A 17231-nucleotide genomic window follows, 5' to 3' on the forward strand; every position below is an offset into this window, starting at 1 on the left:
CTTACATTCAAGGTTTAGGGGTTTAGGCAAAGTTCACAGCAGGAAAGGGAGGCTGTCTTAACCCTGTGGGTAGAGCCGATTCTACATACTGGTGTTGCCTTGACATCTGAATGTATAGCAGGAATTGGTATGGTATTTACATTGCTCTATTCTGTAAGTACCAGAGATAGACTGTCCCAAACGGAAAAGAGCCACAGGTAGAGAGGAGCTATTGGAAGAAACTCCCCTGACAGATGCCACCAACAGCTGGTCAAGGTTTAGCACAAGTGTCTCTATCTTGTGATGCCTAAAGTTTACACTATACGGATGTCCTGTTGACTTATAAGCTATAAGTCTGTCTCAAAGGCCCTGATTTCAGTGTTAGCACACCTCCATCAGTAGGTGTTGCTGATAAACCCCCAACAAAATTCAGAGGCCTATTCACCGAGTGACGTTTCTTGGGACTAAGTGAGTAGATTCACAGCACCCAATCCCTCCAGCAGTAGAAGAAAAACTGTTCCTTCACCTCCTTCCTCTCCCTACTAAAAATGATGATCAGCATCTTATTGTACTTTTTGGGGTTACTGGAGACAGCATGTACCTCACTCGGGCATCCTACTCCTTTGTATCGGCTCATCTGCAAATCAGCATCTTCTAAGTGGAGCTCTAATCAAAAGGCTGCACTGGAAGTTGTCCATCAAGCTGTGGTACATTCTCTACTTCGGAGGTCCTATGACTCTTAATGACCCCTCTGAACTACAAGTCTGACACTGATGCTTTTGCAGAGTAGAGCTTCTGACCAAGGGAGGCAGGCTCCACCCACAAGGTAGACCTTGTAGTTTTGTACTGGTTAATTGCCTGACACATCTGCACGGCACACTCCCTTTGAAAAGAAAGGATCAGTGTGTTGTTGGGCTCTTGTTGAAACTGATGCCTGATTCAGTGAGGCTTTGAGGCTCTCTAGCCTGATATTGCCATTTGGGAGCACGTCAACTAGGACTTTAACGAATAGCAAGGTAAAACAAGCCCACTAAGTCTCATTTCTCAAAACAAGGCTCATTTCTCAAAATAAGATACTCAAGAAAGCAATTGACCTCCTGGCTCTACATGGGAAAAAAAAAAAAAAAAAAAAAAGGTTGCTCCCTCACTCTGATGCCCAAAGAAAGCCACTAGATCAATGGGGTTTTTGATTCACTAATGGTTTGGCTAAACTCACGACTGATGGTATTCCCTGGGCTGCTGCAAATGCTCAGCTTTAGCACCAACTACACAAAACCAAAAGTGGATGCGGTTGCTGTGCTCAGAGGGCAGAACTCAAAAGCTTTCTTCATAGCTCTAGAAAACATTCTCCACAATGAACCATGTTATACTGTATTGACTCCTGGGCTGCTGCCAGTGGCCTAGCTGTTTGGAAGACACAGAAATCTTGGCAGATTAAAGACCTCTATCTTCAGGACCACAACTGTGGAAACAAATAGCAGCTACTGATCAAAACTATCTGGATCACTGATTCATGCCAATGGTAAGGGCCCGTTCTCTACCAACCAGATACCAACCAGAAGGAAGAGGCTGATCAAGGCTGCACTGCCTAGACTTCCATCACGGACTCCTAGGATCCAATATTATTCTGAACATGGTGACATATCCACCATCACAGATTAAGCATAAAGTAGCCTATGTTTCTAATGTGGAAGTTGCCACTGGATGCCAGACTTGTGACACCCACCGAAAGCTGGCCTGTTTGCCTCACCATGAAGGAGGCCACTGGACCTCTGACCCCATTTTAGAGCCATCAGTACTGCCTCACCAGTGTTGACACTTTTTAAGGTCACAATGCTGCGGTTCCAGACTGATCTGTTGGTTCTGGACACCCCACTGTGGCCCCTGAGACTAATATGTGTCTTGTTTAGCTTTCTAGATCATTTGCAGTCTGATAATTTTGTGCCAAAACCTACTCAATAATTGGCTAACAGTCAAGGTATTGAGGAACCCTTTAAGCTCCCCACCATCCACAGACACTTGTAATACAGACAGCATCGCAAAGCCTCCTCAAACACTGACTCAGGCAGATTTCTAACTCTACTTCCCTCCCATCCTTTGTCCAAAAATCTGAGTAAGGCACTTTGTGATGACCAGACTCAGCTGTCCCCAGAAAGGGATTATCTCTTCTCATCTGCTTCCTGGGTAATGATCAAGACAAAAATGGGTGGAAAGTTATAGAAGCCTAATTGGAAATTTGAATTCTGCCCTGACCATTCTTAGACACAATCCTTTCCTTTCCCACCACAATGGCAACCCCGGCACAGCCTGGTTGGTATCTCTTCCAGGTGACAGCCCAGTCAAAAGTGGGCTTAGGAGATTCAAACTTAATTCTAGTTCAGCCATCTAGAGTCTCTTTTTGAACTGACATCATCTTACATCCTAAAATAATGACCACTTGGCTGAATATACTGGTTGCCAAGTACACTTAAGACTGCCCTTGTGAGCCAAAGTGGAAGACACAATGGGTCTAGAAGCTTTATGAAAATGCCCTTGTGTCCCTGACCTTTCTGGATGAAAGGTCTGGGTAAGAGGAATGGATGACTGGAAAAGAATGAGGTTATAGCTACCAGAATGTAACACAATGATTCTGTGGAGGTGGAGAGAGAGCAACAATCCTGGCACCTGAGGAGACTTGTCCTTCTCTTATCCTTCCAAACTGCCCCCACAGCCTTCCTTGGGTAGGAAAATGCTCTGATGCAGTTCTCCCTATCTGTTGCAAGCCAACGTTTAAATTTTTTTTTTTTTCAACGTTTATTTATTTTTGGGACAGAGAGAGACAGACCACGAACGGGGGAGGGGCAGAGAGAGAGGGAGACACAGAATCAGAAACAGGCTCCAGGCTCTGAGCCATCAGCCCAGAGCCCGACGCGGGGCTCGAACTCACGGACCGCGAGATCGTGACCTGGCTGAAGTCAGACGCTTAACCGACTGCGCCACCCAGGCGCCCCGCAAGCCAATGTTTAAACTGACTGCTAGATCTGCTCTCCCCTGCCAGGTGACTCGGACTATGATTTGACGATCATCTCCCTTAACTTTACCAAGAAGTCTTCTGCAAACAGCAGGGGATGGCCAAGTTCCTGCATGTTCCATGCAAAAACAAGTATTTGCCCCACTACCATTCCCAAAGCTGAGGCTCAGTTTGTGAGATGGATAATTAATTACCACTCAGGTAATTAACTCAGGTGTTGACCACCTTTAGACAATCCCTTCTAAAAACAAGGACCAGATTCAATCACGGAAAGGGGAAAGCCACATTTGAGGCCTGTGCCCCTGACTGATGAAGGTCCTACTGGGCACAAACAACTGTAAACACCACTTTCTTTCCAACCTACCTATAATCCCTTAGGACCATACTTCTCATGTGCAAGCCAGGTACTAACTTCTTTCCCTCTCTAAAGTATGATGACCTGCACTTCAGGAGTGGGTAGAAGAGATCATCCTGTTTAAACAAAACACCACCAGTAGATCAGTTTAGTTCTCAGATGACTGCAGAGATCTCCCCAAAACGAGGCAAAATTTTGGTTATTTGGGGGAGCTTCCTGGAGGAATAACTGACTTGTTATTTATGTGTGCTCCTCGCATAGTTTTCCCAACAATGCGAACCATCTATATAAAAGGTGGCACAAAATTTGTGCCTGACGTAAGCCTATGTAATCAAGGACACCACTTGGGCCCTGGAAGGCGTTCACGTCAGCTTCAAATCACTGGCCAGAGTTATTATGGATAGACTTGCCCTAGACCTCCTCCCTGTGGGCCAATGAGGGACTGTGCAAGTGCTAAAAGATCTTGCCATACTTGGATTAATGCTTAGGGCTAAGTGAAAAAGGTCACTTTTCACTTAGGGCTAAAGAATAAAGCTACCTGGCTTTCTACGAATTTGTTCAGCTGGCTGAGTCTAGGACCTTAGGAAAATGGGTGGATGGGTAAGCTCAGTGGTGCAGGGTGGCCACATCCTGCTGCTTCAAGTTCTGTTTATAGTTGCCTTCATTAAATCCAGTGTGAAAAAAATTCAATGGATTAGGACCCAGTCCCTATTGGTCAGATTAATCAGAGTGGTCACAGAGTTTAGTGTACTCATGGACCAATTTACCAGAAGCTAAAATAATATAGAAACAAGGATATTTTTGAAGATAGTTATGGATCCCTCATGTTTCTGCATGTCTTGTAAACAGACACTGATAGCCTTTTGTTCTGGATCTTTTCAATGCTGCCTGTATAGCAAATAGCCTTAGAAGAGAGAACTGGTCTTCCCCCAAGTGGGGGACAGGTGCATCTATAGCTCATTATAAAAGATTTGGGTTTCCTACAGCTCAGTGTTCCTCAAATGTGATGCAAACCACTGTGAGTACAGAACACACCTAGGCCACCCTGTCACCCCCATGGGACTTGCATGTGGGCTAAGGAGGATAAGTAAAATTGATGTGAACGTGAGAGTTCATGCTGCTCCTTATGCTGTGAGAGAAATGAAGTCCTTTTTTCTCTGACTCAGGAGTCTCCTGTCTTCTGCCAGCATTCAAAAAACAGTGGCAGGACAATTTATTAGTTTGCAAATAGGATAAAATCCCAGACCCTTCACAGTTCTTGACAATAAACCCAATTTAAAATGGGCAAAAGATCTGAACAGACACCTTGCTAAAGAAGATAAGCACATGAAGTAATGTTCATCATTAGTCGTAAGGGAAATGCCAACTAAAACCACTACACACCTACATCAGCACAGCTAAAATGAAAAGGCCTGATCATGTCAAGTATCAGCAGGGCTGTGGAGCAACAGGAACTCTCATACACTTCAATTTGGAATACAAAATGGCACAGCAATTTGGAAAGCAGTTTAGCGGTTTCTTAAAAAAAATTAAAAACATCTATCATACAACCCAGCTATTCCACTCCTAGGTATTTACTGAGAAATGAAAGCATAGCCACTTTATTTGTAAAACGTGGAAACCTAAATGTCCATCAACAGGTGGTATAGCCATACAAGGGAACACTACTCAGCAATAAAAGGTAATGAAATAGTAATACCCACAACAACACTGACAAATCTCTAAAACATAATGCTAAGTGAAAAAAGTCAACCAGAAACTACACTGTAGGAATCCATTTATATGACATCCCAGATAAAACTACAGTGATAAAAATCAAAGCAGTGGATAACTGAAGCTGGGGATTAGGGCTGACTAGAGAGTCATGAGAAACTCAGAATGATGGAAACGTTCCTATGTCTTGATTATGGTGGTGATTACACCACTGTATACAAACACCAAAATTCAAACTCTATCCTAACTGGGTGAATTGTTTGACATGTAAATTACACTTCAATAGGCTGGCGAGGAAAAATCTATAAGGCAACTGCTGCTCCCTAACAAGTATCAGGAAGCTTCTCATACACAGCTTTAAATACACAATAATGCAATTCTAGCAAAGCAAAATAAGTCCCTAATATTTTCCTCAGTGTCATTCAAAAAGTTGACACCGTATGCCAAAAATACTTGCATAAGGCGAATGTGAGAAGAGCACTTATTTCACCTTCTGTATCCACAAAACAATTATACAATAATCTTCTCAGTATAGAATTGCCTTAACCAGTCAATTTAACCACAACTAAATTAATTTTTATTCCTTAATTGCATTATCGTAACAGCCAACATGTAATGCTGCTTGCTGTCTTCTTGTCTTTAAAGAACTCTTCAGAGGACGCTGCATGCCTAACTGCTTCAAGAAACAATTCAGTATGTTACTGTATTTACATTGAAAAGCATTCACTGATGGTTGTAATTACTTATAAGGATCCCACTCTTATAATAATAAATCTTCCCAAAGTTTCTAAATAGGCCTGGGAAAAGAGCCATGCCCAGTTGTTCTTACCTTCATCTCACAGTGACTATACACAATGAACTCAAGTCCTAACTCTCCCGAATCCAACCTAGGCTGTCAGAATGTGTTCCACTGTTCTGCTGCCAAGGACTTTCCCCACAGCTGGATACTAACTTACTAGTATGAGCAGCAAGGAGAACTACACAGATAGAACACTTTTTCAGTAGATTCTCAGCCAGGATTTAACCACATCTGATGTTGCCCTATCCGTATTATATTCCCTTTCTACTTTCATTCTGAAAAGGTATGACATCAGGTACTATCTTCAACATACCTCTATTTTGCTACCCAGGTCTCAGCTCTCTCTGCAGGAGTGTTGACCTGGTTTTAACTGGTATGCACCCACCCATCCATTCACAAATGTACACACACATACTATGTGCCAGGCACGAGGCATTAGAGAATACATACATACCAAGTTTAATCTTGAACTCTGTCATCAAACTAATTACAAGTTCATTAGGAGAAATGGTACTTACGGATAATTATAATTCAATTATTTCTTAGAATTATTCTAATTTGCATCTTTTGACTAAACCATACCAGTGGGTTGGACTAAATTATTTTGCCCCACGTGCAAATGGATTTTACCAAACTGCACTTTAGTGTTACGCCAATGACATCACAAGAAACACAGCCAGGAGATATTAATAACAATGCCAGTTCACATTCGGAGTACTTTATACCAGACACCATGCTGAGCACTTTACATGCATTAATTCATTTAATGCCCATAAATAATCCTGTGTAGAAAGTACCACTATTACCCCCTTTGACAGATGAGGAAACTGAGGTGCTGACAAGTTGAGTAACTTCATTACGTGGTAGAGAGCTAGGCTATTACCCAGGCAGCCTGACTCCAGAACTCTTGCTCTCAGTCCCTGTATTTATTTTTGTTAACATATGCATTATCTTTATTTTAAAAAGACTGTGTGTACACATGTGCATGAGCAGGGGTGGGGCAGAGAACATCCTAAGCAGATTCCACGCTCAGCACGGAGTCCCAAGAGGGGTTTGATCTCCCCAAATGCGAGATCACAACCTGACCAGTATCAAGAGTCGGATGCATAACCGTCTAAGCCACTCAGGCACCCTGGTCACTGTTATATTGCCACCGTTTGTTATGCAAGATGTTGAGTCTTTGTCATGTCATTTAATGTTTTCTTAATACTTTCTGAGAAATTTTGTGTCTTAATGCCAGGAATGGCTCCGAAGCAACTGATTTGTTCTCATAGCCATGAGTAATGTAACTTAAGGTTTTTCTTTCCTTTTTCTTTCCATTAGGTGCTTCAGAATTCAGAGCTAGATTTAGCCCACCTAGCAAGTATATAGACTTGAATGCCATGCATATTGGCTACTGTATTTCTAACTTCACTGATTATCACCTCATGTGGCCTATTCATCTTCATCCATTTCCTCACTATTTTTAAACAGGACTATGTTAATCTTTGTAAGCCAAATTCTTTTTAGAATAAAGCTTGGTACAATTAACAACTCAAACCCAACAAAACAACTCCTTAAAAGCTGCCAGTCTTTCCGATTTTATTAGATACAAAAGATGCTACTTTAATTACCCTTAGCAGTTTTTACAGAAGGACAAGAAATCAAGTGTGAGAGAAAGAGCAATCAGTATCCAGAATTTTATAGATCCTTAAATATTCTTAATTTCAAAATGTCAATCCTTTATGGCATAACACATACAATAAATTCTTGACTAATAGGATGTACATGACTGAACAGAACTATCTGTGCATTACTAAGAAAATAAGTAATTACCTGACTTCAAGGGCTTTGATAGCTTCTAGCATTTGTAGAAACTCTGCTGCTTTCCATACATCATTGGCTTCTTCTTCTCCTTGTATCATTAATTTTGCTGTGTATGTGAACTCAATTAAATGACGGAAGGCCATTTTACTAACACCTGTAAAAAAAAAAGATGTGCATTAGCATGTTTGCCCATTGATTCAAAACTTCTAACATTTAGTAAAGAAAAAAAAAAAAAGCTCAGTGTTCAAAACCTGATTAGTATCTGAATTTCAGAAAATTATTTCCTGGTGGAATTCTCATTAACAGTACAGTAATACTATAGCCAAAGTTCCTACCAAACTACTTTAAGATCTTTCCCAAAGGTTTCCTAATACTCTTATGAAGAGTAAAATCTATCACTTAAATACATGAATTGGCTAACTATTACATGTCAGACATGCTATGTTTCTTGCCAGGGATCACTACATCAACTCAGCTCCAAATCTTCAAGGGCTTTCCACAGCTCAGCAAAAAAGTTCCAAACCAGTCTGCCTTTATTTCAAGGTACTTCACGTTATTTTTCTATTTACCACTATTTTCCCTTCCAAATTTTAAACTGTATCAATCCCATACTATATACTGATCTTTAAACAAACCCTTCACTTCTAAAAGTTTCCTTGCCTTAACACTCACCTTCCTTAATGAATGCTCAGTTTGTATCTGTATAAGTCCTATCACCCTTGAAGGCCCAATTCTAATGCCACACCCTTAATGAAACTTTCTAATACTTCCCCCAGGCTGAACTCTGTACCTGTTCTGGTAATTAAAACCCATGGGCATCTCTGGACTCTAAGTTACACGAGGGAAATGATTTTTGTCTCTGTACACTCACCTCCCAGTATCTAAAACAATGCTCCCTAAAATGCAGACACACAAAGTAGGAGTGAATAAGGGCTAAAGTCACTTCCAAAATTAAATTTTCATGATTCCAACTTTTCTTTACAAGTTTTATGGTTAGATTTTGGCCCAAAAGGATACTCTATTTCTTTGTTCTCTTCAATGCTATATATTATTGTTTCAGTCTGCTAATGCAAGACTACAAAAATCTATTGAAAGAAACAAATAGAAAACCACTTTTATTTAAGGATTTTAAGTAATCTCTACACTCAAAGTGGGGGGTTGAACCTATAACCCCAAGATCAAAAGTCACATGCTCAACCGACTGAGCCAGCCAGGCACTCCAAGAGAAAGCTACTTTCAACACTGAATTTTTACACTAAGAAATGCCCAAGTCTAAACTGCACACAATTTGCATAACTGCAAATACAAAAATACTTTTATTTTCTTCTTATGCACTTTATATACCTGAATAAACAATCTAAAAATGACTGGATTCTTTTCAGGTTGCTTTTATTTGGGTCTCCCCTAAATCTTTGTTTTCCTGTTGTCTTTTCACCATGGTATTCATTATTATATGAGAGTAGCCTGAGGTACAGATAACTAAATTTAAGGAGTTTTGATCAAATGTTTAAAAGTATAACAAAACACCTTTGTTGGGGTGCCTGGGTAGCTCAGTCGTTTAAGTGTCTGACTCTTGATCTCAGCTCAGGATATGATCTTACCCTTCATGAGTTTAAGCCTCACGCTGGGCTATGTGCTGACAGGTCAGAGACTGGAACCTGCTTTGGATTCTGTGTCTCCCTCTCTCTCTGTCCCTCCCCTTCTCAAAAATAAACATTAAAAAAACTTTTTTAAATGTGTATTTTTCTCGAAATGGAATGACACATATAATACTACAAATACCAGGCATGACTCTAAACACGTCACAAGTATTAACTCCATCCTCGTATCAATCCTATGGAGAACTTACTATAACAATCCCCATTTCACAGACAGGAGAACCGAGGCACACAGAAGTTAATAACTGTGACTTTGGCAAGTTACTGAAGAGATGAAACTAGAATCAAACACAGATGGCTTGACTCTTAAGCCCAACATAAGATTTTTTTTTTAAATAATGTTTATTTATTTTTGGGAGAGAGAGCAGAGGCAGAGAGAGAGGGAGACAAAGAATCTGAAGCAGGCTCCAGGCTCTGAGCTGTCAGCACAGAGCCCCACGCAGGGCTGAAACTCACAAACCGTGACATCATGACCTGAGCCGAAGTCAGATGCTTAACCAACTGAGCCACCCACGCGCCCCCAACATAAGATTTTTAAATAAGATGATGGCAGGAAACACTCCTGCTTGGAAGAGTTTGAATATCCACAGCTTAATTCACTACAGGCCCACAATCTCTTATTCACAATTCCAAAGTCCCCCAAATCTCTTAAGACCAGAAGTTTTCCCATTAATTTGGCAGCAATATTTGATCTGAATGGACATTAGGCTATTTTTAGTCTTTATCCCACTTAGAGTAAATATTAATATGCTACTCTGCTGAAATATTATTTGATTATAGAATGTCACCTCCCTAGACCCCACTGGGAGTATAATATACTACACAGACTGCATTATCTTTAGAAAATTTGTAATTTCAAGAAACATCTGGCCTCCAAGGATTTGAATAAGGAATTACAGACTTAGTTCCCAATTTTGGTTAATTAGAATCATTGCAGACTTAAAGCATGGGTCTCCGATCCTTAGAATCAAAACCAGGATAGGAAACTTTTTTTTTTTATAAGCACCTTAGGTGCTTAAGTCGCCAGTCCAGCACTAGTCCTAGGAATAAACTACTGACCTAATTAGCTAACATGGACCAAACGGCTAACATGTGCCCAGGGAAGTGATGTGGTGACAGATGATGCACAGCTGCGAAAACACTTGGTTCTCTATCAGGACTACTTTGGTAACTTCCAAATCTCAGTCTAATCCCTTGCTCCTTTCGTAACAGAAGTGGGCAAGAGAATATAGTCTTTCTGAGTTATCTAAGGAAACTGTTAATATGAACACCTTAGCCTGAATCTTCTTTTTTTCCCTTAGGAAGAAGCAAAACAGGGCAGCATTCTAGACATATAGAGGTCATTATTCATATTTTACGGAGGGAGATTAAAATTATAACTCAGATGGAGAAAGCACACTCCACCCTATCTTGTCCACTGATTACAATTAAAAATCCTGGGCAGAATACATAAAGCAAATACATAAGGACTCTGAAACATAAATAGAAACAAGCAGGCTGGGGACAGAAATCAAAACTCAAAAGAGCAGCAGTGAGTTTCCTGGTTTTCATTTTTCCTCTCACATATCCCAGCTTACACTTAAAGACAGCCCAAATCCTGTAACTGTGTAGCAGGTACAGAAGAAAACTCTGGCTAGAGAATCAGGAAAGGGAACAGAGAGTACATATGTGTGTGGGGGGGGTGGGAGGGGGACGGGGACACTTGGATTTATTCCTCTCAGCCCTGCCTCAAGGCAAGTCCCAGTTCTGATGCTGCACACCTGTGGCTGGTGGCCGCCAAGCAGACACTAATTATTAGAAAACGTCCTTCTTTCTGACAGAAAACTAGCAATGATCTCCAAGAACATGGAGAGAATTTTTTCCCCCCTTTCATCACTTTGTCTAGAAAATGGATCCCACTACGGGAAGTCTATGTCAGCACAGAGAAGCTAAAAAATCCCAGTTTTCCAGCCAGAGGATCAGGAAAAGTTGCCCCGAGGAGCTAAAGTACAGAAGTCAGAAGAGGGAGCTAGAGAAAGGTCCTTGTGAATGCAGCCTAGCACTAGCCACTGAGCTACACATGTGGAACTGACCTGAGGCAGCACAGTAAAGGGTCTGAGACCTGCACTATGATGTGGACCCAGGCTGGCACACCTGGCACCCGAGCAGCACAACAAAGGTTTTGAAAAATAAACTGGCATTGCATCCACAGCCCACATAAGCCCAGACTGAACCTAAACCAGGCTGACTGCCTGCTAAAAACAAAACCAAATCAAAACAACAGCAGCAGCATTCTCCGGAGGATTTTAACAGCACAGCATGTCATAACATTAAAATGTCCGTGACATAGTGAAAACTTACTTGACATATCTCACAGATAAGAAAAAGAAAAGCCAACATGTCCAAGGTTATATAACTGACAAAACAGTGAAGCCAGGACTACAAGGCAGGTTGTCTAATGACATGTCCAGGGCTTTCTTTATAGCCAAGTGACCTAGACAGATTGTACAGTGATCCTGAAGTTAAGGGCTTAAGAAAACATTGAGCCAAGGGGTGCATGGGTGGGTCAGTCAGTTGAGTGTCCAACTTCGACTCAGGTCATGATCTTGCAGTTTATGAGTTCAAGCCCCACTTTGGGTTCTGTGCTGACAGCTCAGAACCTGGAGCCTGCTTCGTATTCTGTGTCTCCTCTCTCTGCCCCTCCCATGCTCATGCTCATGCTCTGTCTCTCAATAATAAATAAATGTTAAAAAAAAAATAAAAAAAAAAAAAGAAAGAAAGAAAACACTAAGCCAAGGGGTTCCTGGGTGGCTCATTTAAGCGTCCAACTCTTGATTTCAGCTTGGGTCATGATCTTGTGGCCCATGAGTTTGAGCCCCACTTCAGGCTCCTCACTGACAGTGTGGAGCCTGCTTGAGATTCTCTCTCTCCTTTTCTCTCTGCCCTTCCCCTGCTCACATGCGCGTGTGCATGTGCTCTCTCTCAAAGATGAATAAAAACATTAAGAACAATTTTTTAATAATAAAAAAAACACCAAAAGAAAAACAAAAACACACTGAGCCAAATTGATTCTTTAAACCTGAACCTGGCAAATAACAAAAACAGAAAATGCTCTTACACTTTCTCATTTGTCATGTTAAGTACTGAAGGCTCGTATGTGCTATCCTATAATGAAGGCAGCAGGTCAGAGGTACTAAGAAGTACGAGAGAATCTCAAGGTGATTAGTCTCCAGAAGAAAAGACCCTACTTCTCCAGGTATATTCCTTGTTCCAAAAGCAATGCATATTCTAGACTGGGCCACTTATTTGCTTAAAAAGCAGAAGTCAGCTCCTCTTTGAAATCTTTATCTCACCAAGGTAGACTAAACCACTCGTCCTCCCTCCTCGGCGACACCATTCCACAATAAAAGTCTCTGCAACACTCTTTGCTCTCTTTTCTGCATCTGTTGCTCACCTGTGATTAAATTTGCAAATTCTTTAAAGTCTGTCTCATTCATCAATTTTTCACTTCCTGGGTCCAGTACAGTAGTACATAACACATAACAAGTATTAATTCTGACAAACAGTCCCAATTTATTAAACTTTGACAATGTACCAAACACTATGCTCAGTGCTCTGCACATGTTATTTCAAGTAATTGTGACAAGCCTATAAAGAAATGAGGAATTTTCAGATGAAAATTTTATTCCTCTCAGCCCTGCCTCAAGGCGAGCTGTCTATGCAACTAAGGTAAAGTAACCTGCCTGGCGTCACAAAGTACCTCAGGTAAATAAATGGATGAAATCTTGCCCTGTAACAGAAACTAATACCGTATAGGCAGCTAGATTCTCACTTTAGTAAGCTTCGTGGATTTCCATTATGCCTGTGGCTGTCCATCACAGATAATGAAAAGATTATCTATGGATGTATCAGCCAGAATGCTAAACTGGAATGTAAAGCCACCTCCCCAAAAGGAATATGTTTAAGTTTTCACATTTTCTTTACTCCCCAGGGCACCAAATTTTCCCAAGGGAACAGTGTTTCTAGGCAACTCATTCATAACAAATATATATATATGTATACACACACACACACACACACACACACACACACACACACACACAGTGAAGAAGATACAAAACCAAAGCTCAAGAACACTGGAAAAGCTAAAGTTCTGTATTTATGTAGACAAGTATTTCCTACAGTTTTGGATGGTGGGGAGGGGTAAGTAATGTCATATCAAAAGACAAAAGCATGGTAATTAATACACAAAGTGAATCCCTTACTAGCTGGGCAACACTGAGCAAGTAACCATTTGGAGCCTGTTCCCTGATGTATAAATTGGAAATAATACCATTTACTTCAAAGGATTGCTTTAAACCTCAGAAAATGCACCTAAATAGCACTATAGCTAGCACTTGGGAAGCTATGATCACAAAAGTCAAACAAGTGCAAAAATCACTTTCTACTTTAAGGGTGTATCTACTGAACGATTCCTTCCATCCCAGACTCTATATCCACTACAACTTCTGAATGCTGCTTCGGTTCATCTTTCCTAGCCTTTTCCATATTGTGGCAGTACACTTCATCTTGCGCATGTCGTAAGTACCTCTGCTAGTAAAGCAGCTCTACTGTAACCTGCGGCATCCCCACCAGTCTGAAACATAAGCCCACTGAACAAAAATGGGAATTCACTTCTAATACACGTTTTCAAAAGAGTGAGCACTGGTCTCAGAAGTTGAAAAAGACTCTTTTATGAGATCAACATCTACCATCTAAAGTAAGGGTTTTCCTTGGCGGATCATTTTACCATGCACTTTACGGAAAGCAAGAATTCTCAAGTGTCAAAAGAACAATTTATCCAGTCAAGTAATAGGAACCACTGATACCTATTTCCTACAGTACCTTGCTAAATTAACACTTCTTCATTAATTATAATGTTTGCTAAATATTGTATTTATAACAAGCATTTACCAGGGCACCTGGGTAGCTCGGTTGGTTAAGCGTCTTCAGGTCATGACCTCATGGGTTCGTGAGATCCAGTCCCAAGCCCTGTGTCCCCTGTCCCCTGTGTCGGGCTTGCATTGCCAGCAAGGAGGCTGCCAGGGATTCTCTCCCTCCCCTTTCTCTGCCTCTCCCTCCCCCACTTGCATGTGTGCACACGCATGGGCCCTCTCTCCAAATAAGTAAATTAATTAAAAAACAAACAAAAACAAGCATTTACCTTCAATCTCTACCAAAGGTTCCTGAGTAAACTCCTGAAAGAATTTGTAGAAGAACTTACTGCAAGCAGCCAAAACAGCTTTGTGGGCCTTAAAATGGTGTCCTAGATTAAAAAAAAAAAAAAAAAAAAGAGTATCATATAATATTCAAAAATCAAAAGTAAAACCATAAAACAAAGTAGTAAATTATATAAAGATCTTTCTTCATAATACAATCATAAGACTATATAAATTACGAAACTAAAGTCAGAACATTCTAAGCAGCTATCTTGATAAATTTCAATTTCAATTAGACATGAACCCAAATCTTTACCTCAAAGACCTCATAAAGTCAATTTATAAAACCCAGTTTATAAAACTAAAAGAGATAAGAGAAGCTTCTTACTACTTAAAGAGTGAAAGGCATATCGGATTCAGTTTAAACTGCTAAATATAAACACAACCCAAAAAGTTATACATCACTTGGAAAGAGACAAAAAAAACATAGAATAAACATAATGCTGGATGCATCTGCTATGGAAAACATGTTAATATGCCTAATATTTGGAAGCAGCAGATCTATAATAAATAGCTTGCCTTGAGGAGTCTATTTTCACTAAATAGAAAAGATACCCAAGCTACGTTTGTCTCCATTATAATGACAACTCCTAACACTGATAAAGACCCCATTTGATTTGTACCCAAAGAGGGTACAAATGCTGCAAAGGTATGTCTCACGTTCTCCCTCCAAGACCATGTGGGAAGGTAGAAACAATCAACACTTCTCAAATGATTGTTGTGAAAGGCTCCTCAAAGAAGTTTATGAGCAGAAAGCTATTAACCAAACATTTAGAGACATCCTCTCTATCTCCACGCCATCATCTTACGCTAATGTGTGCAATAGGGAAACTTCAAGAGGCTGCAACAAGTTAAGATGTGATGATTATGTTGAAAGCATGACTAGCCAACTAGCCTTCTGCAACACGGTCTATGTGAGTGGCCACTGACAAGTCCCCCCTCGTCCCAGCGCACACTCAATAGGCACAGTCCACAGAGGATTGGGTATAAAAGGCGGGCGGGGGAAGGGGAGAGAAGAACGGTAGCCACAAATTCACTGCTCTGCCCACCACCCTACCCACCATCGACAATCAGGGTGATGTCAGTAAACCGATCTTGCTCTCGCTGTTCATTCAATCGGTCCAGGATCATTTTATGATGTTCCGGGAACTCCTGAAGGCATTCCATCGTCTCTTCGGCCTCCATGGCCGTCGGGCTGCTCTACAAAAGAGGAGCATGATAATGTACACCCATGAGCTCGGGCCGAGGCACAAAACCCCTAAAGCATAAAACAACAAAACCCAAAACCCCAGCTACGTGAAAAGAAGGGGGGGGGGGGGGAGGATGAGGCAAGAGGAGAGGAAGGCGAGGGAAGAAAGAAAGGCGAGTCGGGTGGCCGCCGCGCGTTGGGGGCCGGAGCCACGGCCGCGGGACTCCGAGCCTGACCTAATTGGAGTCGGGAGACGCGAGCTGAAGCGGGGTGGGCAGAGCGCCGGAGGCTCCGGGCGCCGGGGCGCGCAAGTCCGGCAGGGGAAGGGACCCGACAGCCGTGGCGGCGCCCTAACGGCCCGCCAAGCCCCTCTGCCCGGCCCTGGCTCCTGCGGCCCCGGACCCGGTCCGGCCCGCGGCCCACAACGACTCCCGGGTCGCCTCTCCCTCCCCCGCCCTCCCTCTTCTCCCCCGCCCCGACCGGGCCGGCACTCACTCAGCGAAGGAGGAGCGGCCCGGGCCTGCGCGTCACTTACGTCGACGTACTGCGTCACCGCGCTGGGCTCCGGCTGACGCGGACGCCGACCAAGCGCCGACCACGGAGCGAAGAGGCCACACCTCCACCGCCCCGCTAGTGGCGGATTTGGCGCTCGGCGAGGGTGAGGCGGCCAACGCTGGGAGGAGGAAGTCGGGCTGTGCTAGGGTAGAGCCAGTTGTGGGCCAGGCTGTACCCGGGGCAGGGATCCTAAATCATAAATCCTAAACCCCGCCCTTCCACCCACCTTCGCAGGACTCCAGGTGTGAGCGCTTCCGACCCGGACCTCCGAATAAACTCACAAGTCGTCCCCGGTGCGCTTTTATTCCGCGGCTCCTCCCGCCCCGCCCCCTTCCCTCCCAAGCCTTGGGTGGGCCCGCCTTACCTAGCTCTTGATCCTCCCTCTCTCCTCTCTGGCCCTCGGATCTTCCCCGCTCTCACCTCTCTGGGCGAAACCCAACCCACACTGTTCCCTACCCCTAAATAGCGCCTCGCCCTCCATTTCCTGACGATTGCCCGGGCACTGCCTCTGCTGGGTCCGACCGGCACACGTGCGCTCGCTCCGAGACCCGGGCGGCCGCGGCGCGGGCGGCGGCCACGGGCGCGAGCACGTTCCGGCCGCCTGGGACCTTCCTCCCCGGTGCCCGCCCTCTCCGCGCTCTGCAGGCGGCACGTGCTTGCTAGGCTTGGGACCTGGATCTGCTCGGATTATTTACACATGATGCTATTACTACAGCTCTCCACTCCCAACCCCTGCGCTTAAAGAGACCAGTGACCTACAATCAGCCTCTCTTCCCTGGGTCATTCATTCATTCATCCGAAAAAAATGCTTTCGGAGGGTAACAGTCGAGATTTACTTTTTTCTCTCAGAAGAAAATAGAGTGAGGATTAGGGAAAGACTCAAAATACCTGGCTGTATGCAAGGGTGAGTGTAATCATTGTTTCAACAGA

General features: G+C 42.9%; 1 protein-coding gene across 17 annotated transcripts in view; it reads right to left on the minus strand.

The window, feature by feature from the left end:
- The window catches only part of ZNF131 (zinc finger protein 131), a 31186-nt gene extending 14272 nt beyond the window's left edge, over positions 1-16914 (minus strand). For 2 of the 17 annotated variants that reach the window (XM_045438911.1, XM_045438830.1), the window contains exons 1-4: positions 15983-16222; positions 15619-15757; positions 14503-14604; positions 7672-7816 (exon numbers count right to left, since the gene is read on the minus strand). In XM_045438911.1, coding sequence (XP_045294867.1) covers positions 7672-7816; positions 14503-14604; positions 15619-15742 — 371 coding nt within the window. In that variant the 5' untranslated portion in view covers positions 15743-15757; positions 15983-16222. The other 15 variants (XM_045438903.1, XM_045438953.1, XM_045438833.1 and 12 more) reach the window with 15 other exon arrangements.
- Between the last annotated feature and the right edge of the window lie 317 nt (positions 16915-17231).

Source organism: Leopardus geoffroyi, chromosome A1 (genome assembly GCF_018350155.1).
Source record: "Leopardus geoffroyi isolate Oge1 chromosome A1, O.geoffroyi_Oge1_pat1.0, whole genome shotgun sequence".
Classification (NCBI taxonomy): domain Eukaryota; kingdom Metazoa; phylum Chordata; class Mammalia; order Carnivora; family Felidae; genus Leopardus; species Leopardus geoffroyi.